Source organism: Numida meleagris, chromosome 6 (genome assembly GCF_002078875.1).
Source record: "Numida meleagris isolate 19003 breed g44 Domestic line chromosome 6, NumMel1.0, whole genome shotgun sequence".
Classification (NCBI taxonomy): Eukaryota; Metazoa; Chordata; class Aves; order Galliformes; family Numididae; genus Numida; species Numida meleagris.
The window spans coordinates 50,206,721-50,231,068 of NC_034414.1; the positions used below are offsets into that span (position 1 = coordinate 50,206,721).

Here is a 24,348-nt window from a genome sequence, read left to right on the forward strand (position 1 = left end):
GGCAGCCAGAAATCAGAGAAGACTGCACTTTATTTGTGCCTTTTTCTGTTTTCCAGTTTTCGTGGAATCACAGAATCACAGAATGGCTTGTGTTAGGAGGAACCATAAAGCCCATCCAGTTCCAACCCCTGACATGGGCTGACTGCCAATCACCAGATCAGAGCCCAGGGCCCCATCCAGCCTGGCCCTGAGCACTTCCAGGGGTGGGGCCAGTTCTCCAAGTCATTATTCATATTTTTAAGCAATTCTGGGCTGCAGCTTTGCTTTCCTCAGGCTCAAATATGCAGGAAAACTGTGCCTTCATTTCATTATCCACTTCTTGTAGTGTGTCAGCCTCCTTGACAGCATGGCCCAATGCAACTAAGATGCACACTAGTTCGTTCCCCAGGAAGTTTGCAAAGATAATACTGGCAGAAACAGTATCAATTCTTAAGATCCATCCATCCATTGTATTCATTTTTCTCATCTGCTGCAACTTTCACCCTTTTGTTCGCATACGTTTCCAAGTCTAGAGGGCTTTTCTTTTGGCAGTCATTCATATTGCCTACACCCAGAGTCTAGAAAACAGGAACATCAATAAGCAGAAGGAATGAATCCCCTCGTTTTGCCCTTCACAAAGGGTTTGCCTCCAGGTGAGGGTCCTCCATGCATTTTCAATGCTATTTGCTTTTACAATTGCAAGCATTCACACGAGCAGCCTGCTGCTGTCCATTCCGTGCTCCCTAGCACCACCCAATGTTCTAATAAGGCTTTTTCTGCAGATTCTCCGCTCTCTTGTCCTCACTTCTGTCTGCTTCTGTTTCAATCTCTGATTACTACTTTACTGTCATGAAGATTTTTTTTTTATTACAGCTTTACCTACAAGGTGTATCATCTTAGTTTGTCATGAGTGCAATTTTTGGAAAAAGAAAAGCAAATAAATAAATAAATAAATAAAAACCTTTGGAGAACGTTGATGTTCACCAATGTTGAAAATGCCTGAAGTGACTGTCCAGGCAGCTTCAGGTTAGATCTGTTTGTCTCCAGTTCTCATCAGGCCGTAAAGCTCAGGTAATGCTTCTACTTCTGAGTAAGATTTCAATCAGTGATTTGTTTGAAGTGTGTCCTTAGAAAAGTAATTTGTGTAATGTGTGCATAATTATACTGTCCCTGGTACAGACCTGGTTGCCTCAAGAAATCAATTTTCATGTGTTCAGGTTGCTACTACTCTTCTGCAAACAAGCAGTGAAGAATTGCTTTACAATATCATTTTAATTTATTTTCACCTATGAACTATGTCATTTTTCATATTTCACTGCATAACCACCTCCTTTATTACCTTCTTGTTTTGTGATATAAGTAAATTGCAGAGCCCATCTACCTCAAAGTGCATAAGGAATGGTCCAAGTTGGATATTAGGTAAAGAGAGAAGGAATTTCATACCTTATGTCAGAAATGGGTTATTTTGATTCTTTCCTTTTGTTTTGTTAATCATTCTTGTTCACAAAGATAATTTTTTATTAGTAGAGATAAAAGATCTGGTAGCCCCATCCAGTTAATTTGCAATTTGGATGGTTAAGTTGCTAATCTTTGCTATTTGTTTCAATCTATGCAATTACTTGAAAGGCAGAAACCATTTCAAATCATGTACTGCTGTGAGTACAAAAAATGAAGGTACTCTTTATGCTATTAATATGAAGCACGGAGTCTGTGAACTTCAGATATTGCACAGATTAATTTTTTTTCTTTCTACAGCCTCAAACATAACATTTTGACAAGATATGTGGCTCTGAATCTGGGGAAATATCTTAAGGAGTGAAACCTTAACCATATTCCATACCCCAAAACTCATCCACAGCTATTTACTTTTTTTAAAAAAGTCATCCTTTTAATTTCCTGATTTAATAGGGTTATATGAGAGAATTTTTAGATTTTTTTTTTCCCTGGAATATAAATAGCAGTGAGGAAAAAACACATGGGGTTCCTATTGCAGTATGAAAGGAAGGACCATCTCTGCACAGGTTACCAGTACTGATCTCAAGCTCTGTTCACTTTTGATTCTTTCTCCCTTTTAAACACCTCAGAAATGAAATGTCAGTCAAGTGAATCGCATCCTAACGTAAAAAGAGATGAATCATTGCAAACGCTCTGTAGGATGCATGGTGTGCACAGATCTGAAAATATACAGAAATACCTCTTTTTTCTTTTTTTTTTTTTTAATCCGATGCCATTTGTATTCCACAGATTATTTAAAAAAGATTAATACTGAGTCCCCTAAATCCTAGACTCAATTCTGCAATGCTTTCACATAGTGCTCAAATAGAGTATGTGCTTGGCTTCAGAGATGCACACCTAGAGCAGGAGGGACAGGCAACAGCATGCAGTGAGAAGAACAATCTCTGAAAGCTTTGAAGAATAATAGGAGGACGGTTGGAGAATGAGTGGTATTGTCAGGTGAAAGGTAGTACAAGAGAAAAGGGAGACAGGAACAGAGTTTGATGCTAGTCAAAGCAGAGTTATCCTTTGGCCCACAGTGTACCTATATAGAAGGTAAATTTGCCATAAGTTTGGTCTTTGCTTTCAGGACAGCCCTGCAGCTGTTTAGTTTTCAGTAGGTAAACTGGCACTGCTGTAGCAGTCTGGTCTTGGCTGCTTCAATGTCAAATGAGTTGCTGAATGCACTCGAGAAGCTGCATGCTGCCATGGGTAATTGGCATTTTGAGAGCTTTATGGGGAAGGGAACAGAGGCATGCATTGTATCATTATTAAAAGCAATGCTCCTGGGATTCAAGATTCTGATATAATTTACATTTGGGCCTCAGGTCTCTACTTCAGGAGTTCAATTTTTAATAATCTATTTTCTTAATGATGTATGGAAAACTTTCCTTGTTTATTGAACATACCAGCTGAAGTACCACGTTAATTATGTACCTTAGGGATTTTTGCTATTTGATGCATTCTAAATGCCCTTCAGAGAGAGTGAAGTATAGGATTGAGAAGCCTGACAAGTTCTCTCTGAGGGAATCAGCGGTTTCTCCTCTTACTTTTGCAATTGCTTATATTAAGATGCACATTCTCTTTGGTTCAAATTAATTCAATGTCAGTAGAACAACTGCAGATGTGTTCTTTTTAACAAGATTTAGATGTGACACAATGTAATTCTTGGCCTAATTTCTTACATTTTGACCAATTGTTATAGAGCTTTAGCACAAAATTCCTGTCTTCGAGTTTAGATGTGCTCATGCAAATACTCAACAGGCAAAATGGCCTTCTGAACTGGTATTCCACGTAATGAAGAATCCTGCTTGCTTATTTCTGTGTGGATCTTCAGTTGTTTTGGACCTTGGTACTGGGGAGAGATATAAAATAATGGTACAAATAATGGACAGCATTTTTCTCTACCATCCCCTTTTCAGTATATTTTAAAGAGGGTTGAAAAATTGCCTCAGGGACTGCAGTCCCAAAGTGTCCAGAATGTTAACCTTTGCAATATATTTTAAAATGCTTTTTACCAAGGTGTCTGTCAAGGGAGACCTTTGAGAGAAATGATACAGTGCACCAAAACCCAGTAATAGCATCTTTATTCAAGCTAGGAGGCTTTTCTCAACACAGCTTTTCACCTCATTCCTCTAGTTTAATAGATTCCCATTAGCTTTGCATTAGTTATTTCTGAACCTGGGATCTTCATTGAAGGTAGCAACTGTATGAGACAATGCAAAATATTTTCATAAGAGAACTTGTCAGAGGAAAATTTTGGCAGTAATTTGAGCAAATTATGGCAAAAATATCAATGGTCTCTTCAAATATTTTCTAGAGGGCTGTTATTTTTCTTTATAACATAAGGGCTCATCATTTGCTACTGAAATTAATAGGTCTGTTTTTATTTTTAGCACTCATAATTAGACATTAATTTGCTCTCTAAATGCTTATGTTTCAAATTCCGCAATCATTCCTCTTTGAGCAAGTACTTCTCTAAATCTCCCTGAGAAAAATTTGCGACAATTAAGTACATTTAAAGTGTTACTACATTATCTGGGAGATTTATTTTTATGTTCATATGGGGCCCAGTCCAATCCGCACTGAAGTTGCTGTCAGTCAGAGATGACTCAAGAGGAATTCCAATAAAGGCTTCCACATAACATCATTGTGCAGGTCTAACCATTACATAGATCTTTTCTTTTTGTTTTTGAATGTAACTTCTCCCACATATCGCAAGATTTGTTTTAAATGTCTTGGGTTTTTTTGTTTGTTTGTTTTTGTCTGCTTCTAGTATTTCTCTGCTTGTCAGTCCATAATGGCTACTAAGAAAAAGGACTGCCACATTGTTGGATGTCTGTAAAGCACTCTTCCCATTACTGGAAAGAACACTGAGACCCCTGATGTTGGAGAACTTCAGATGTAATTTTTCTGGCTCCAAGAAACATGCTGAACATGGAGCAGTAGCTGTGTCTTCGGAGTTACTAAGTATGTATCAACACAAGTGGAATCATTAATCTTTCTGTTTTGAGTGCCATCTGTCATCAAACAAATAATACAATGATTTCTGAAAAAAGCGTATCTGAAACAAATTATTTTCTCTTCCTCCAGGTGTGGTGCTGAGTTTTCCAGAAACTAGTCTTCAGAACGGCCTTTTTGTTCAGGCAGCCATTTACAAGCATCTTCCAGCGTTATGACATGTGCAACCAGAGGGAGGATAAAGCTTGTTATCTTTAATATCTCTTTGACCTTTAGATGCATCTAGGACATTCATGGTAGCCTGAGGTTTTCTTCTTGTAACACACTAAAGGTAAAAATCTTGTACTCTTTTTATTACACTGGTCATAGAGTAATGTGAAGTTTTGTATGTGGAGGACCACTTCAGAGGAGAAGACATCAGAGTGAGAAGTGCAAAATGCACTTGCCACTTCACTCTCCAATTTCCTAAAAGAGCCCCAGATGTGGGGTTTCATGTCAGGTCCCTCGAGCTCGAGGGCTGTGTGTCAGAGGGATGCTCTCTGTGAGTAGACTCAGCTCTGTCTGAGCAATGCACTGTCCCTGGTTCCTTGCCATCTGCTGAGCCCTGCAGAGATATGGGAGAACTAGACAGGGCTGGAAGAAGCAGCAGCAATGAGTTTTTCCCCAGAAAGGCTGATGTTTTTGAGAGCTGGGCATCCCCTTGCATTCTCATACAGGTAAAGACTAATACAGGGGAGACAGCCTCTAGTGGGCTGGTGGAAGATGTCTCTCTATTGTATTTGTACAGGAGTTCTCAGGCTGTACTCTGGAAATTGCTCTTACAGAGCTTTGGAGGATTTGGCAGTGGATGGTGTTAAAGGGTGTACAAATCCCTGGGCTAAACATTCGGCACATGCTCATGTGCAATTGCAGAGCTCAGTCTTTGTGGCAGTGGTAATCCCCACTGGTCATACAGCATGCCGGGTCCCAAGGTGAGTATGCACTGTGAGGTATTTACTTGCAACACCTCTGCTGGAGAGGCTGAGAGGATGATCTTTGGCACATACAAGCCTGTGCCAAAACTGTCCTTTTGGTACAAATGCTGGAGAACAGGCAAAATGTATTTTTTGAGGAAGGACAGCAAGCTGCTATGCAATTTTGTCTTTTAGTAATATTTTCAGGATAGGATTTGAACTCTTCAGTGCAATAAATAAAAAATGTAGAGCGAACAGCTTGCCTGGCACCCTTATTATAAGGAGGAAAATAATCAGTAGACTCCGTGAGGCCAAAAAACATATCTCTATGTTTTATAATATAGCTGATCTATTTCTCAGGTTTCACATCAAATGCTCTTGCTAGAGGTCTGAAACTCATCTGAATTATTAAGTTTCTAATCGTATGAGAATTGTCATAATCGGGAATAATACATGTAAGATAGCAAGCTTTATGGTAGAAAATATCTTCCTCCTAATCAGGATGTAGATGTACATGCAAAGATAAATGATCAGCCCAGCAAAAATCTCTGCTGTTTTTCTAGGCAAACAATATATTTCAACAGTCAAATGGAAATTTGTTTGTTAAATATAATTCAGAGCAGGTTACTGTAGATTCTAGAGGGTTATGCTGACAAGAATCGAGATGGGTAGTTTATCTGCAGTTTGTACTCAAATTTGTCTAAATTCCTGAATAATTCTAATGTGATTCAGATGTGCAAAGCAATTAAGTATGATGCTCCATAGTCAGATAGTGCGGTCTGTGAATCACCAGTAGGCTTAAAATGACCCCAAAAGCTTTTATAATATTTAGTGTGTGGGATGTCCCTAGGATGGCTAGAGGCATGAATTGAATGTACTGTAAATAAGCTATGCCAGAAGTTTCACTAGTGCGCAGAGAGGAGAGGGAATGCTGATGAATGTCAAAATGATAAAATTTGAATGCAATGGGTAACTCTTGCCTTGCACTTGTATGGCTGAAGCAGAGGAAAATTGATTAACTCAGCCAGCAAAAGAGAGAAAGAGAGAAGCACAATTCTGACAGCACAGTTAATTAGGAAAAATGTAGAGAGGTAAATCAAGTTATGCTATGTGTTTTTTCATCTTTGTTCTACGTTTCCAAGTAGCTGCAGCCTCCATGTCTGCTCTGCAAACGTGGGGCTACAGCAGAAGACACAACAATTTTTGTGGGGCTACCCTATGATCTTGTGGGAAAATTCAGAACCGAATAGTTCTAATAATTCAGAACTGATCATCTCTCCCCCTTTTGGGTCTCTATTGCCTGGACAACAGACAGCAAGCTCAGCAATGGTGATGGTAAATCTAACTGTAGTGTAGAGCCCAAGGATGTGGCTCCCCAGATTTGGCTATGTTTTCTTCCTTGTTCTCTGGATGTATCTCACTCTTGTGTTGTTTGTCACTATACAATCCTAGGCTGGAATTGTATGCTCCAAGACACTGACCATAAATGTCCATTTTCTCTCTTCTGCTCCTGCTGTATTTTTTAACATTTTTTCTTCAAGGAGTGGAGCATTTTTTTGCAATATATACAGCTGGGCAGCTCCTTGCAGTGTGAATGCCACAAACATCAAAACCTGTCCAGACAGCCTACAGTGACTTTAAAACTGAAGTAAACAACAAGCATTACTGTATGGAATATAAAAGTGCTGCCGTATTTGTATGGCAACTGAGAGCCTAAAGGGAATTATCCTAGATTTGTACAGTATAAATGCCATCAAAATGGGACAGCCACCAGCCTCTGATGAACTACTGGGAAAGAGACTTTGCCTGTTGTTGTCTGCCTGCAGTACTGCACTCCTGGGGCTGCCTCAAGACCCTCACAAATTGGCCATCTGCAGAAGAAAGGGACGTGCTCTGCAATTGCTCTGCAGTAAGTGGGGTGTCTCTGGAAAGTCCTTCTCAGATGATGAGTGCTTGTCTCTGGCTTTGCTAACAGCTGCACCACTCCAAAAAACGGCAAAGCCCTACCTCCTTGAAGCCTCCCTGTTTTTGTTGGTTTTCTTTTCCCAGGAAAATCCATTTTTTTGGTAAAGATTTTATGAGGCAATATTCAGTGTTAAAAGATTCAAAGCAGTACATCAGTATTGATGTTTATCTCCTTTGGATGGCACTAATGAAAGAAGATGCAGATGTGTCAAGGTTGTTTGTGACAAGAGTGCTACTTTTTTTCAAATAGATCTCTTGTGTGGATCGATAAACAGCTTTGGCTTACCAGCAAGTATGTATAAGCTGGAGAGTGATAAGAAATATGATATGTGCAGTTCAGTACCTGTAGAAACTCCAGGGGGGACCCAGCTGCTCTCTAGTAATTTCTGAATCTTATAATCATTAAGGTTGGAAAAGACCACTAAGATCATCTAGTTCAATAGTATATGCTGATACGTTTGCTCCACTAATGCATTGTTTCAGTGCATGGGAGTTTTGTAAGAGAAACAACCAGGAAGAGAAAGGGATGGCCAACAGCAACGCATTTTCTGCAGATGCTGGAGAGCTGTCCAAAGGCAATGCCATGTCCACAGGCTTGGAGAGCTCTGGCTGAAAGTGTGCCATGTTCACTCTTGATCTTAGGAGAAATATCGCAAAGTGTCCAAACTTCAGCCAATATGTGAGGTATGCATGGGTCTGGGGCAAGGTACTGTAGCCCAGGGACTGGCCTATGAATAGGACATTTCAGATTTCACATCCAAAAGGATAAAAAGTGAAATGTAAGAAAACATTTGGTGAAGTGTGAAGGTACGAAGGTAATATGCATAGCCTATGCAATTACAGTCAACAGACTGTTGTGTCAAGTACTATAACGAAATAATAAGGGACAATCCTTCCTAAGCTTACGGTATAAAAATAATAATTTTTCTAAATAAATAACTAAATAATGCACAAATGTTGGACAATAACTTTTCTCGCAGGGATTGAGAATTATGTGTATATTTTTATGAATTTCAAGTTAGGTTGTTTGAGTGGGAGCAACGTTTTTTCTCTGAACAAAACAGAAATTTAAAGCTCAAAACAGAATTAGCTTGGAAGTGAGAGACAAGTGGAGTTATAAGGAGCTCAAGCAAGAAATCAGGTTTAATTGGTGCCGTCTGGAGTGCCAAAAATTGCATTTCATCTTCATCATCAATAGGTTATGAAAGAAAAATAAAAGACTGTCTAAATCCATTTCAAATAGAATATGTGTTCAGCTTCCTTGCAAAGTGTGACTTCACTGGATTTGTTGTGTTTCCCCATCTTGGCTTCTTGGGCTCTGAGGTCTCAGTAATGAGATGTTTACTAACACTTCTTTCATTCAGATATTTTCTCTTTGAGTAACAAATGTACTTCTGCTGAACCAATTTAGTCTCTGGGTTGTTTTTCTGCATCAACACAAGTCAGGTTGTTGTAGACAGTCATGACAGTTCTAGCAAAAAACTCCCATATCACTACATGACACAATCTTTTCTTTAAAGGGAGAGGGGTAAAAAGCAAAAATGAAGATGAAAGAAAATAGTCTGTGATTTTTTTCTCTGGGATTTTTTCATGATGTACCCTAAGGACCATGGCAACAAATTAAATGTTGTGAATGGTAAGTCTGACTGCATTTTTTGATGTTCAGATTCAGTTCTGCCTTTAACTTCTTCCAGTTCTAGGTCTCATCTTCCTCACCTTCAGACTATTGTGGACTCTGAAAGCACAGGTAAGTGGGATTGAATCAGAAAGCTGTGATTCAATTCTTGTGCTGAGTATGGGATGGAGAAATTAAACTTGCATTTGTTATTTCCCAACTTATAACATAAATACCAGAAATTCTACCAAGACCTTATAGTCATCTAAAATTAAATAGCTCCCTCCTACTTGCTGTTGTTCCCATCTCACCAAGTCAGTGGCACGGTAAGGTTCTCAGAGTGAGGTGCCACTTGCTGTCTGGTTGTTCAGTGCGTGGCTTCCTCATGGTGCCAGCTACACAGCTGGTGTCCAGACTGAGAAGCTTTCTACTGTAGGAATTAATTTAAGTGAGGGCTTCAGTTGAAGCCCACTGAAATTCATAACCCATACGTGCTGAAAATACTTTTATTCCTCCTAATCTGGTTTAGGATGTCACATGTACAGAACTGGAATGGGAAAGGATGCTGACTGGATTTGATATTGCAAATTTAATTAATCTGGGACTTGCTGCTGTTTCACTTCTAAATCATAGAGCTGTCATTGCTCAGCTTTGTATAGTAAATATTGCTGTGGCTCTGCAGCTTATGTGTGTGTCTGCTCTGATTCATAAATTACAAAGAAAAAGTCTAGATGGGTGGATAAATTTAAATACGAATTCATTAGAGCTGACTTCAAAAATAAGAATTTCTCTGAAGAATCATAGTTAGAGTCTTAGTGTATATATGTCTGTGCTGGGCATGCTGCTGAGAAGGTATTTAACTCCCATCAGGGATCTTTTCCAGTGATTGCATTTTGTGTCAATGCAGTTTTGCCCTTTTCAGATAAAGACATTCTCCCTTTTCTGGGATGTAATAATTGTCTGCAGGAATGATCTGTCCTGGAGGCTGGAGGGACTGTGTCACTTCCCACAGGGGTAGGATACGGGTCCATAGGCAACCTTGAAAAGCTCCTATCTGACAAAAAGCAGACTGCATTTCTCCACAAAATTGGTGATGCAGAAACCCATAGAAGAGAAATCTCAGGGTACTCCAAACAGCAGCTTTTCCAAAACCCGTAGGACAGTACGAAGTTAGACACTTCACGGTGGTGCCTTAAATACCAAGCTGGTGCCCAAGCTGGCACAGTAAAAAGCTGTCCAGAGACAACTGGTGGTTGACCACCATCTGAACCTACTGCCCAATTCTACAGCAGATGGTCACGTTGTTCCTGGATATCATCGGACCTCTGACCTGTATGACAAGCTGGAATTTAATTTCATCTCTTATCTTGGTAAGATAAAATCTTAATAAGTCTGTTTTCACTTTAAAGCCTAAACTGAAGATCTGTTTGTTACAATTTCTTTACTATAGAGAAATGCAATTTAAACTGTTTTGAGGCAATTACGACATGATGGACAATAAATTTATCTGCTGGTACAGTTAAAGTTCAACATCTGTGTATTTCCAGCTCCACAGTCTGGCATGAAAATTATTAACAGCTATTCACTGGGGACAGCATATATATACACTTAACTACTGTTGTGAAGTATTATAGGGTATGGCTCATACTTGGGCAAATTCTCATGGCAAATGTTGGATCTACAGATAGTGGTACATCCTCTCAAGTCATATAATATACAACTTTTTCAATAAGTAATCCTGTGGTTAAGTTTCTCCTTAAACACTTATTAATTGATTTAGAATGCAAACCTAGAGGAATTAAGTTAGACTGAAAAGTGATAAATACGTCTTTGTAAAATAAACAGCCCCGGGATCAGAGTTATGAAATTGCTCAATACAAGTGGAGAAGAATTGCAAGAGAGACTTTCTCAAGAATGAGGGGGAAAAAAAAGACATTTTTCTGCAGAGTGAAAACATAGTCAGCAAATGAGAAGGGCAAGACTGAACCTCATCGAAGCACAGCCACTGCACAAGCAGCAAATCTTAAATTGCATGAAAATTTTAGTTATTATTTTTAGCTTCAGCTGGACAAAACCACTGTAACTAAGAACAGCTTTGCCAATACAGACATGGAAAATACAAGAAGAAAACAAGAATAGAGGAACGAATAACATGTTATTGAGAATGATTGGATTGCTAAAGTTGTTTTATAACAATGAAGCTTTTTTAAAAAGATATGGAAGAAAAATGGAAGCAACAATGAGTATCTCCTGATAATGCTGATATAACACCATGTAAACAGGAACACACCAAGACTGAATCTATGCAGATCATCCTGCCTGGCTCATAGTCACCAGGAGATACTGCTTATGTTGAGAACTGGTAGATCCTGGGCACATTCGAAAGTATGTGCTCTTTCCTAAAAATTGACTTAGATCTTTAAGACTGTGATGTGGGATTTGCAGGCATATAAAATTTGGTACTAAGGAACTTCATATCTATTGACTTTAAGAGGGACACTGGAATCTGACAAACCTGCAACTGAAACCATATAAAACCTGAAAACACAGGAATTAAAATAAGTATTGCTGAAAACAATTCCTAAAACCTGCCAGTGATGGAAGAAGGAGTTTGGCCATATGAAAATAAATTTTATTTTAGTGATGATGTCTCTGTCCGACTACCTATTGTTATTGAGAATTTCGGTTCTGGGAGGAGAACAGAGCCAGTCACTCCAATCTGCATATTCCTCTTCTTTCTTTCTTTGTTCAGTGGGTTTTAACCCAATGTTTGGCTCAGCTCAGTGTTCATCAACACTCTGGTAGTAGAAAGGCAAAAAGAAGTGAAATTCTTGAGAATAATTTAAATGAATTAGAGTTCTGAAGGGACTCTTCCAAAGAGTCCACTTTTCCAAAGAAAAATGACTGGAGTGCACCTACACAATTTAAGCAATACTTAATAAGAAATATCTTAACAGTCTGTAAGATTTAGAAGGTTATAAATGTGAGTGGGGAAGAATTCTATAGGAAAGTCCAAAGGATGTAAATTAGTACGTTAAAATTAAAGAAGGGGAAATCTATCTAAGTAGCTGTATAATCATGTCCTGTGACAGATTTTGGAGTGGAAATTCTTTTTAATTAAAAGTGCTGGAAGGGGAAAGGATTAACGTGATACATCTTCTAGTTTGGGAGCAGAATTTAGAAACTGTTGAATTGAAAACTACATATTTTGGAGTTTGCCATGATTTAAACATTAAAAACGCGGCTATTTATAAGATTCTAAAAAGTTTAAAGGAAGTGATATTTGTTATTCAAATTTATTGAGACTTTGATTTATTTTAACCTTAATTTGGAGTGAGAAAAATATTCTCACATCTTAAAAAATGCATTTTCTCCTTTTGATTTCATAACACTTATATAACATTTTTCCTAGTGAATTGTACCCTATTTCCCTCTTTTATATTCTTATCTGTTTTATGATGTGATTTGCTATTCCTCTCTCTGATCTTTCAACCTCTCTTGTGTTTCCGTGACCAGTGTCCTGTGTCGTGTACTCTTTGGTATCACTTTTCATTCATTAAAATGACGTTTCTCATCTTCTGCTTCACTGCACTGTTGAGTAGTTGCCACTTATTTTCCTCACCTCCTCTGCTCTTACTCATGGCAAATAAAATAATCAATCAAAGCAAAAATCCTGTTCTAGACAACTACAAGCCCTACATATAGAATTTGAATACTTTGGTCATCACTTGTAAAAGTGAGGTTTTGGTAGCATGGAGGCACTTCGGCAGTTTTATAATGCTTGAGAGAAAATCAGACTTCTACATCCTTTGGAAAAGCTATTTTGAGGCTAATTCTCAGCCACTGGAATGGGGGATTCTGAGGCACTTTTCTTTGAGTGAAAGTCAGTTGTCATGTTTTTCTGGAGTTAGAATCAGAGCAGTATCAAGTTCATCAGACTACACCTGCTTGAATGAGAAACGGAAGTAAGATGTTCTGAGAACAGTGTTTTAGATGTTGCTTTTCATCATAAATGTCCTACAGGATGTAAGTTCTCTGAGAAACACTGCAGCAGTCAGGTCCATTCCATGGGGACAAAAGCGCATGTCCTTCTGAACAAGACATTATTGATTTGCTCTCCTATCTCTACTATTTTTAACCAGAATTAGGCTCCAAAATCTTCAGTGATTTTTAAATCCATGCTTGGACGAAAGATTTTGTCTGGTGGTACAAGAGGCATTCTAAAGCCGCAGGGAACCATGGTGAAGGAAGAACTTTGGAGAGAACGAGTACAGAAATCCAAGTAGCCAGTCTTAAATATCACTGAATGTATATTCCTGTAATCAACTCCATGACAGGATTTTTGAATGACTTGCTCTCTATGTGAAAGCTGAAAGTAGGCACAAAATTAATGCACTCAATACAGGAAATTGGAATTGCTTGTGAAACACTTTGTACCTTCCTCGCCTTCCATCTCTGGTCTCTGTAGTTGTCTCAGAAAATCAAGGCAGAATGTACCAAAATAAAGAGAGAATCCTTTAATATAATCTTTCAAAATTTCTTGGGTAGAGAAAAAAAAACCTCACAAAATTAACCACTGTCATACCTGTAAATCTGAGAAAAAATTATTTGACTTTAATTTTTTCTCTTTTGTTCTTAGAAAATATGCAAACTTATGGTCAGTTTTTCTGATTTAAAAGAATTTTTTAAGTAATCAGTGCATTAAAGTTGAGTAACTAGCTATTTTGATTCCTTCAATTGAAATTCATTGCAGAGTTACATACTGTTCTGTAACTGAATTTATTACAGAAGAATGTTAAAGGGTTATAGGCTATTTTATAAGAAAAACCCCGTACTGATTGGCTGAAAAGTCTGGTTTCAATCTCCATATTAATCCACATAAACTGAGAATAAGAATCAAGTGAAGCATAGAAACAGACTTTGAAACTGCGGTAGAAGAAGATAACAGGATATTAAATAATCAGTTCTATAATACCTAGAAGAAACTATGTTTTGTACCATTACCAAAATAGGACTTTATTGTCAAATGATGAAGTATATTATAAAAAGGATCAGTCTGATATTGTGTTCCAGTTCATAAATATTAGGGTTTATTTTTCCATAGCTTATTTTTTTTAAGGTGAGATAAAAGTTAATTTTTACCTCTTGCATACAGATTCTTGGTATTCATTGACCAAAGAAATGAATATCTTGCCTTAGATTGCCTAAATTTTATGAACCTGAATGAGTCAACATAGAATGTTTTGAAGAGGAGGTAGCAGATTTTCTGGATCTTCATGTCTATGTAGTGTGGGTCAGATTCCACCATAGAAATAGCTAGTCTTTGGGAACATCTGTAGTGTTCTATATTCTTTTCCTCATTGATTTCAGTGGCATTATTTGCGGTACAACCTGCCCCAAGCTGTGTGGGAGCACAAAAGAACAAGGTACATAATAGCTTTTTTACAGAAATAAGCCTGACTTCAATCTTCTGTTGCGGCTTACCTGTGTGATATTATTAGCTACCATTGTTCTCCTCAGCAGTGGCACAGGTCTCTGAGGAACAGTAAGAACTTAATGCCTGATCTTCCAAATAGCACAGAAAGTACTTGTATGCGTTAATGGTGGTCGTGTTTTTATATTACCCATGAAGAATGTGAATAACAGTATGTGAAACAGTGGGAATTATTGATGCCAAATGAATTGAAACTGTTTATTCGTGAGTTAAGACACTTATGTAAAAGTGAGCAGTTCTAATGTTCTGGTTCATAGTAACTTATCAAGTGACTATTTTCAGAGAATTGGCAGAAAACATTTTTTAAAAATATATGATGAATGATAACATAATTTTAGCTTTATAGGTACTAGATTTTTAGATTTCCACAGTGATTTTACTGATTTACTATCACATATTGCACTAAGTAAGATCCTTCCCTGCACCCGTGCCTGTCAGAGTCAATATTTCAAGTACAGTATACATGTTTAATGAATATTACTGATAAGAATGATTTAGCATTTATTTCTGTATTCTGCCTCTCACACTGAAGCCATGAAGGAAATCCACAGGATTTCCCTCCCTCTTTCTGTTTTAATTTTCTCTTTTTGCTCTCTCCCTTCTGTGATTGCCAAAGTTGTACACTCCCTAGTGGTGGAATGATGAGGTACAGAAAACTATGAAGGGAACACAAAAACTACAGGTAAAACTATGGCTTCTCAGCGCCAAGGTAAAACTGCTACAGGCAACAGAAGATCAAACTTTCTTTAAATCTTAGAAAAATATCTGTGTTTGAAATATGTATGAAAAAGTACAATTATAGAAAATAATGGTTCTAAAGTTCTGAAGAGTTGTGCCAATTACATATGTAATAGAGGAGGAGGTTAAGTCACAAGTTTTCATGTAGTTTTCAGGGTTTTTTTTTGAGTACGCAGAGTCTTTCCCAGTGAATTTAAAGCTATTGACAACTGATTTGTTTTCCTTGTTTACCTTCCAAGACCAATGAGAAGCAGTCCTTACACTTCCAGGGGCCAAAAGCTGAGAACCACTGCTCTGTGGTTTGGACAGACTCCTTTGGAAAGCAATGTAAATATGAGCTTTTTTCATCAACGTTTCCTGGACTGATACTATCCAGAGCACACCCGTATTCTGTTGTCTCGGATATGTTTTAATGAAGGATAAAGGACCCAACCAAATATCTCCACTGGTGTCTTTTATTAAGTAATGCAAAATACAGTATTAATTATGACACTGCATGCATTTTAGACAATATAAATGCAAGCCTACAGAAAATGTGACAAAGAAACCCTCAATTACTTTTGAGGTAGTATACAAGGAAAAATAGGAAAGCAGAAACACAGTGGATTAAAAGAACAAAATATTGGTATCACCTTGTGCATACATTAGTCACTCATAAATACATTTGTATGAAATAATTTAAGATACAATTCCATTCTTTTTTAAAAATATACTTTTTCAATTTCACCATTCTTTTTAGTTTTGTTTTTCACATGAAGTTTATGGTATTTTATCAGGTGGATTTTTTTTTCACTGCCATCATGATTTTACCCTTTTCCTCCAGGAGTTTAGGCACAGATGGCCTCATGCACAAAAATAAATAAGAAACCTGCTTGAAGGGAAAAGAATTCTGCTCAAATAGCTTAGGATAGTCTAATAAATACAACTTTGTTTATAAAAATATTTCAGGTTTATAAAAGAGAGGAGGGGACGATCTCCCATGTGGAAAGGATGTTAAGTGAAAAGTGCTGTATAACATTTTTGGAGAGATTTCATTTCAAACATATAGTACCATTATGAATATATATTTTATAATCCATTTCTGAGAACCTTATGTTCACAAGAAGTATCAAACACGGTTTGCGTTCTTTTGCTTGTCGTCTTATTGCAGTTCTGGAAGATGCCTAATTCAGAAGGGTTCCATACAGCTGTGCTTTTGTAAGGCTGTCCTTCCGACTCAAACCAGTACTCCCAGTCCGTTGAAACTGCTGCTGTTTGCTGTGAATACCCGAATGGCTTCCTTGCTCCATGGAAGACTGGTGGATTTCTGAAGCCTCTATCGAACTGTGATTGAGGGACTCTGCAGAGCTGTTGGGGCTCACGTCCACATATTCTCTTTTCAACACCGGGCTATTTTCAATGTTTTTGCTACTGCATAACTGGACAGTGATCCTTTCATTTTTTTGGTCTCTTGATTCTTTTGTTTTGTAAGTGGGCAACTTGTCCTGTTTACAGCTAGTGCTAATGTCAATGTTCAGGCCACTGTCTGTTCTCAGGAAGCAAGAATCAACAAGTCTGCTTTGGCAGATATCGTCTCCCTCTGAGCAGCTATCTGCTTTGTAACTAGCATAGATGGGACTTGTTCGACTGTCTCCTGTTTTAATAGGGCTGCTGTAATACTGCTCTGAAAAGCTGCAGGGTGATAGCCTGCCAGTGTTCCTGTAAGAGTATGCACCAATGTCCTCCACACTCAACTGCCTCCATCGCCCAGGTAAGTCTTCTTCTGAAAGGTTGGTGCTCCTGCACTCATTCCTCATTTTCTGATTTGCTAAAGCCTGTTGTGGTGTTATGGCTGAGAAATGAAAAGGTTCATTTGCATAAGGAGGCAGTGTCCTAGTAAAAGTGGGGGAGTTCTCATTGTCATCAGCAAGCTCCATGTGCTGTGCAGGTTTTGACTTGGCAAACCTTGGGCTTCCCTGATGCTCATAACCTGCGGGTGACTTTCTTTCAAACAATTCATCTCGGTTGCTCATGTAGATCGCTTGTTGGGAGGCTGTCATAGTGTTGGCTTGGGCATTCTCCTTCTCTTCAGATGTGACGCTGAAGCTGGAATAGGAGCTGGAGGTCGGCAAAGAGGTAATGTATTCTGGGAAGGCTTCGTGAGAGAAGCTGGAATGGAAACCATCTTCTTCAACAGTACTGTCTGTGGAGTTCTGGGACCTCAGGAACCCCACGTCTTTCACCTGCGTGTCCACACTTGGTCTCCTCTCCCTCCTCCTCTCCTCGGGGCAGTACAGGGCGGTGTCACTGCAGTAGATGTCTGACTTGTACTGAGGCCTCTGTCCGAGTTTTCCAGCAGAGTCCTGAAAATTGAGATCCCTTGTGGAGGGGCTTGACAAGTGTGAAGACAAGCTGTTTGGATCTGGTTTCTCCAGTACTTTGGCAATGACACAAGTGGGTATGGTATCAGCATAAGATGTGTGGCACAGGGGGACAGAAAGGCTGCACCCATGTTTTTCCAGATGGATGCTGACTCTTTCCTGAAAGTCAGATGGCAACTGTAACATAGAGAGATGGCAGAGGGGATAGGAGAAAAGAGTGTATATCATTACCGGTATCTGCTTGGGTTTATGCAACATTGACATATGAGTGCAGTTTATGATATTATGTAGCTCACCAGATATGGTTCTTTGACTAATGTGAAGGCCACAGTCTCTGTGCATTTCTGAAAACAAATGTAATCAAATGAATTTCATTTATTTACTTAGCATTTAGAAGTGTTTATCTGCTTCTTTTATGAAACTGAAATGATTCCTTCCAAATTAATGCTAGCTGGATCAAAACAATCTAAAAACATAGTAAACAACCACCTTAAAAATGCATGTAGGGAATTAGAGCCTACAGCAACACTTTCCAGACAGTCTGTCAATGTGTGTGATTTGAAAATGGGGTGTGGATGTCTCTGCTGAGATGAGGAAAGAAAAGATTAGATATATTGTGTTCTTATGGCCTTCTTTGAGCTCCTCTTGCCTCCAGCCCTCTGCCAAATTGGCTCCTGCCCTTCGGTGTCACATTTGATAAGTGACATTATTTGAAGGGATGGGAAAGTTGGTTTCATTGACACTTAAAGCAGTGCTACTGGTTGCTATGACAAGAGTGTTTCTGTACTGGGAAGAATCAAATGAACAGCTACCTTGTCGCAGTAATCAGACCACTACTTGTCAGATCAACAAACCTTATAAGCCTCCTCTTCCAGCAGCTGCTACTGGCTTCTTTTTGGGGTTCTTACTACCCCAGCTTAAATAAGAGCTATGGCCCAGAGATCCATTATGATTCCTGTGGCGGACTACTCAAAATTAGTCAATAAATCTGTTGTGCATCCAAGACTGTTTCTGGAGAAAAATGGGAGAGACCACTTCATATGGTGTATCTCAAAAAACCCAGTAGGTAAATCCTACACAGGTATAACCAGGCATTATACTGGCTATATTTTGCTCATTTCAAATCTCAACCAGTGATCTTGCATAAAGAGTGCTGCACGAGAGCTGACTCAGTACTTCTTGCTGAAAATCCAAGGAGCTCATGTTTGGGCTATGTTTCTAACTGGGTTTGTGACTTTGGGTTAGCTACTTCGATATCTATATTGATTTATGCCACTTAAGAAAATAGCCCCTGAATTCTTTGTTGAAATCTTCTCAGCTCTAGGCTTTTCTTTTAAGTAGAAATTGAATTTCTCCTAACCAGACAGCCAGTGGTTACACTTTTAGCCACAACTTTCACACACACTCCTTAACTTTGTTTCTCTAGAGGAGACAACCCTAAAAATAACAAGGTGATCCCCCTCAGCACCTCTTTTTAGGCAAGAAAAATTCAAGTTGTCTACTGCTTCTAGTGATCTCACATTGTGTAAGGTATGGGGTTTCTATTTTAACTTCACTGGAAAGTGCTTGAAAGATTCTTTAAACCCCAAAATTCAGTGTATTCAGAGTATGGTATATTGTGAAATGGCATTCTTGTTACTGTGGAGTAGGATGAGTGTTTTTTCTGTGTATTTTGGGTTAATCATTATGTTGATAATTAGCTCATATATCGTCCACTGGAAATAAAGAGTACATGATTGCCAATCTGCTGGCAGACAGAAATATTAGTCACAGTAAGTACAGATGCAACAAAGATTGAATAAACAGTAAGTAAAGAGGGCTACTGTAAATAGCCATGAAAGTGAGGAAAAGAAATGGAGTTCATTTAATGTGAAATAGTTGCATGGGGCAGCTAGTATTTATTTTCTTTAACACCACTGTTGAGTTTATTTTGTATACATTATTTATATTATGAAATGTGATAAGAAAAGGAATATTATTTTTGTTATTGTACTGGAAACTGGAATTACGAAAATGGTATTGCTGTCATTACTATATTGTGCGGTAGTTCAGGTTTCTTGATAATACACAACGTTTTTTCTGACAATATTTGTGCTTGTAAGGAATTTACTGACTGTGATGACGTTTACATTCGCTACATTGATAAATACTATGAGTTGAAGAGTGCCCATTTAATTAAGTGTATAACAGTCTGTGAAATTGTGGGAGAATTGCTAAGTACCTTTATGATCCTAATTCTTACTAATAAGTAGAAGGCTTTTGGTATGAGTAGTTTAATGATGAGTCCTAGATATTAATTGCTAAGTGAAGTCAGTTGATAGGAAAAAATAATGGGATCAGAATATTGGTAAATCTAGAGGTTTTGCTTCAGACCCAGGACATCATTGCCCATGTGATGGAATAATATTGATCAATCCCTGATAGATTTCTTTAGTGCTCTTATTCAGTCTAGTGGCTTAGAAATGGCTGACATTTGGTTTTGCATGATTCTGTCACATGATTGCACAAAAGAGGCCATTGTTGGGGGCAAGTAACCTGATGAGACTGATCAAGAGAAGGTTTTTCTTTGTGACCTTCGACAAACCAATATATGTGAGGAAGGTGCTATTGCTTTGAGGAGGGTCCTGCATCTCCAAAGACTGCCTTGTTGACTGACACATTTGCCTCCCCTTTAAGGAGTCCGTTTCTCACGTCAGTTTCCTTGGAAGTCAAGATAATTAATTAAAGTTTATACTTTGGAATTCGACCAGCCAGGGCTATGATTGCTTTAGAAAACATATTTGCCAGTCTGTTTTAAAATTCAGGTTTAGAATTAACTGGACTGGAGAAGAACTTCAGGAGGAAAATTGATTATATTGTGTCATGTCCCCACTCCTCCCCACAAACCCCAATATTTTGCAGTTTAGATTTCTGACCACTTTGGTTTTGTGAAAACCTTTACTACTCAACATGTTTAGCAGAGACACAATCTATTGGATAACAGAGTACCTTGAAGTTCCATTACTGACTGTGATTTTGTCAGCATCTCCCCAGCTACACAGAATTGCAGCAAGTGCACAAACCCCCCAGGGCTGCTTGAAGGGTAAAAAAAAATAAAATCAAAGCCTTAGGGGCAGCAAATTCTGGAAGTGATACATGTAAAACAACCTGTTTTCCATAAAATATTCATTTCTTCAAATATTCATCAGGTCTAGTCACATTACCTCAGAAAGTTTATGTGCCCTGTCGTAATTCTTGCTGCACTGGAGCAATTGAGCAGCTAAATTGCAGTCCTTCCTATAGAGCTCCTGGAGGAAAACAAAAAAAAAAAGGAAAAAAAAAGCCTGTTTTTCCAAGTTTGCAGCTTGTGGCTTTCCCTCATGCTTGATAAATGTTTCAGAGTTTGACTTTAGGGAAGTTTGGAGCATACTTCAACTTTTACACTCATTAAGATTCTGTATTTCTTGTGTGGTGCTGAGAAGTTTGTACCTTTGCTCTGTGAGTGTTGATAAAATTATCAAAAATTAAACACTGTAGCTACAGAACAGTAATCTGCATTCCAAAAGATGAATACTTACCATTAGGAACTTGGCTTTATTCTGTAAACATGGATGGAACTATGAAGGTGAAAATAAACATGATATTTTAAGCAAAAAGAAAATTGAAGAACAGATTATTTTTTCTGAGTGTTATCCAGATCAGAACTGAGATGAGACTGCAGAAAAATGGCTGACAACATCTTATGAGACTGTGGGAGAAATTCATATTCATACACACTGGGTTTTTTTGTTGGTTTTTTTTGTTGTTTTTTTTGTTGGTTTTTGTTTTGTTTTAGATGTCCTTTGTCACCTCATGAAATTTTCTTGCTGCTTCTTGGCTCCCCGCTTATATTCCAGGATACGACTATACAAATACATTAAATTTCACTGCAAACGTATTGTTCTACAAAACACCATATTTGTATTGGGTAAGAAGCTATCATGAGAATTTCACAAAGAGAAAAAGAGAATTTAAACATGACGCTTAAACTACTTTTGTAGTGAATGGCTCATACGGCCTGTTTAATGGGAAAATTCTGTACAGAGAAGTGCCCTCAGCTCACTTTTCATCTCAGTTTAGTTTAAGACATATGACTGTAACTGTATCCTTCAACCAATATCTTTGGGTCCTTGCAGGTAAGAGTCACATGTTGCTTCTGATCTAGGAGCCATTAAAAACTAAGTTGACTTCCAAGTTGACTTTATGGGTGGGAATTAGAAAGAAAAAGAAAACATTGACCACTTTGGCCACTAGGCTGTGTTAACCTATGAAAATTACAACAGATTTACAAGGAAAAAATTTTGAATATTGAAATTATTTTAGTATTTTTTCTGTGACCGTTAGTTGATTTATACCTTCATAGTCAAGGGTTCTTAGGTACTTTCACATATGTGTGTGTCTGTGTGAGCTTTATACATGATGTTTTCTGCCTTAAATTTATAGAGGAGATAGATTTTATTTATGCGAGTCTTATGTCGGTTTTATGTCAGTACACACTGTCTTTATTCCTGAAAACAGATGCAAACAGTAGGAATCCAAGAATTCAATTTGGAAGCAAAGTCTGTTTCATGTGTACTTGGTTCTGATGTGCTACACGCACATTAAGCGCACACGGTTTTGCTGTACAGTGTATAGCATAGACAAGTACTGCAAGTCCCCTATGGCACATGAGAATGAAGTCATTCCAGAATCGAATCCTTTATTTAAAAGCAGTGAGGCTCTGTTTCTGTGAAGTGGTTGCTATGGAGAGTACAAAAAGCATTTCTGATTCTATTCTTAGCTACTTTAAAAATTACTACAAAAAAATTCTTACTAGTTGGATGTGCCACATGTACTTTTTTCTCAAAGTACAGTGACATGCTATGTGGCTGGAGTGACTTTATGCCTTAAATATTTACCTAGGATGTGACTGACCACATTTGTGGCATCTAGAACACTAATCAGCTCTAAATTCCAAAAGATTTTTCATGATCTAAAATATATTTTTCCATCAAAGGAACAGGATAAAATATGGTTGGAGGAAGCTGAAGGAAGAAATGTTGGCAAGAAAAATGCATGTTCTCCTCAGAAGGGAGTATTCACTTTGATACAGTCTCTTCTTGTATAATGTTAACTGATTGCTTCATTGTTCTTTATTTTAAACATTGGAATTTTTCTTTTACTTTCATTAGTGACACCACATATTGAAGGGAAGAATTTTTTGCTGTGAATTGAGATCAGTTGTGAACCAGTAGCACTGGTTTTTGATGTTCCCGGGCTGTAAAATAATATTCAGTGTGGCTCACAATAATTCTGTCTCGAAGGAAGAGTACACTGTATTCCAGGTCAGTCTGAGCTACCTTTTAAAAACTATCAATATTGAAAAATCTTCTTCAGATGTGGACTTAAATCTGACTTAATTAAGTAGTAGGAAATGCATGAACATTTATTGGGAAAGCTTCCCCATTTCTTTTCCTTCCATTTTAAATTTGAAATAGCTCTACCTATTTCATCTGGAATTAGTCCAGACTTACACCTGTGCTTCTTAAATCTAAAGTTAGCCCATTGCATTCATCAGGTTCATTTAGCTATAGATATTAGAGTGATGAAGCAACGGTTGTTTCAACACAATTTCTGTAAAAGTAGAAGGTCAGACTGTGAACTCTTTGTTTCCACTGGAAAGTGGTTAATCACATCATCATAATTCACATCAACAGTTAATAGGATCAGATGCCTTCTGCTATGATTAGGAGTTTCATATGAAGTATAACAAGACAGAATGTAGTATGTTGAAGAGTGAGCAATAACAAAAGCATCTTCTGTAGATGATTTTTTTTTGTTTTATTACTGTCTAAAGAATGACAAAATAATGGACTAAATGTTTACTTTCTTTGCTGACTTTGTTAGGTTTGTTCACGAAAGGATTTCATGAGCTTCATTGCCAATTGCAGAACACATGCAGGGTTCCCGTAATGTTTAACGAGATGCAAGATGACAATCACAAAATATATTTCCTATTTAATTTCATGCAGAGGCAGGGAAAACGTGAACCATAGCTGGGGAAAACCTGGCAATAATCTGAGTAACCAGGCTGCATCAGTCCTACCTACTAATAGCAGAGCTCACCCATCCTGGGGATCCCATGTCAGTGAACAAAGATTAAAAGATCACAGGAACTGTGGGAAATGTAGGGCTCTATCCTGTGTCTACAAGCTTCCTGAAGAATCCCAGTGAAGACATGTCCATGTTTCATGTTTGAACATACTTCTATCAGTCTGCTAGATTGAAAGCTATGGTAGACTCATTGTGGAAATATTGCTATTTCTTAGAATCTTTTTCTCATCAGTTTTATGTTAGACATAAGGAAAAAAAAAGATCAGTGAAGTCTCCATAATGTGAGAGAAGTCAAAATTACAAAATGACAGGAACATCAAATATGGATTTTAACTATAGAGGTGGCAGTTTCATTTAATGTAAGCAATAAGAAATTCCTATAATTGCATTGGAAGTGCATAGCCTAATTTATTAGTGAGCATAACTTCAAGATTTATCCATGTTTAGATACTTACATTGTCTTCTGACAACTTATCTATTGTCACCTTGGCCTCTATTAAGTGATTATTAAGTGCAATTATTTCATGGCTCAAAGCCCGCTTTTCCTCTTCATAATGTTGACCCTGTGTAGAAAATGGAGTAGTCAGTATTTTTTCTACTGTCAAAATATTTCAAATACTCAAAGCTTGATGTCATTCTCAAACCTAAGGAAAAGTACAGCAGATCAATACATCTTTA

General features: G+C 37.9%; 1 protein-coding gene across 1 annotated transcript in view; it reads right to left on the bottom strand.

Annotated features, from left to right (window-relative positions):
• The window catches only part of BEGAIN (brain enriched guanylate kinase associated), a 69,432-nt gene continuing 49,656 nt past the window's right edge, over positions 4,573 to 24,348 (bottom strand). The window contains exons 3-5 of the mRNA XM_021403370.1: positions 24,126 to 24,233; positions 20,763 to 20,846; positions 4,573 to 17,736 (exon numbers count right to left, since the gene is read on the bottom strand). Coding sequence (XP_021259045.1) covers positions 16,363 to 17,736; positions 20,763 to 20,846; positions 24,126 to 24,233 — 1,566 coding nt within the window. The 3' untranslated portion in view covers positions 4,573 to 16,362. The remainder of the gene's footprint in view (positions 17,737 to 20,762; positions 20,847 to 24,125; positions 24,234 to 24,348) is intronic.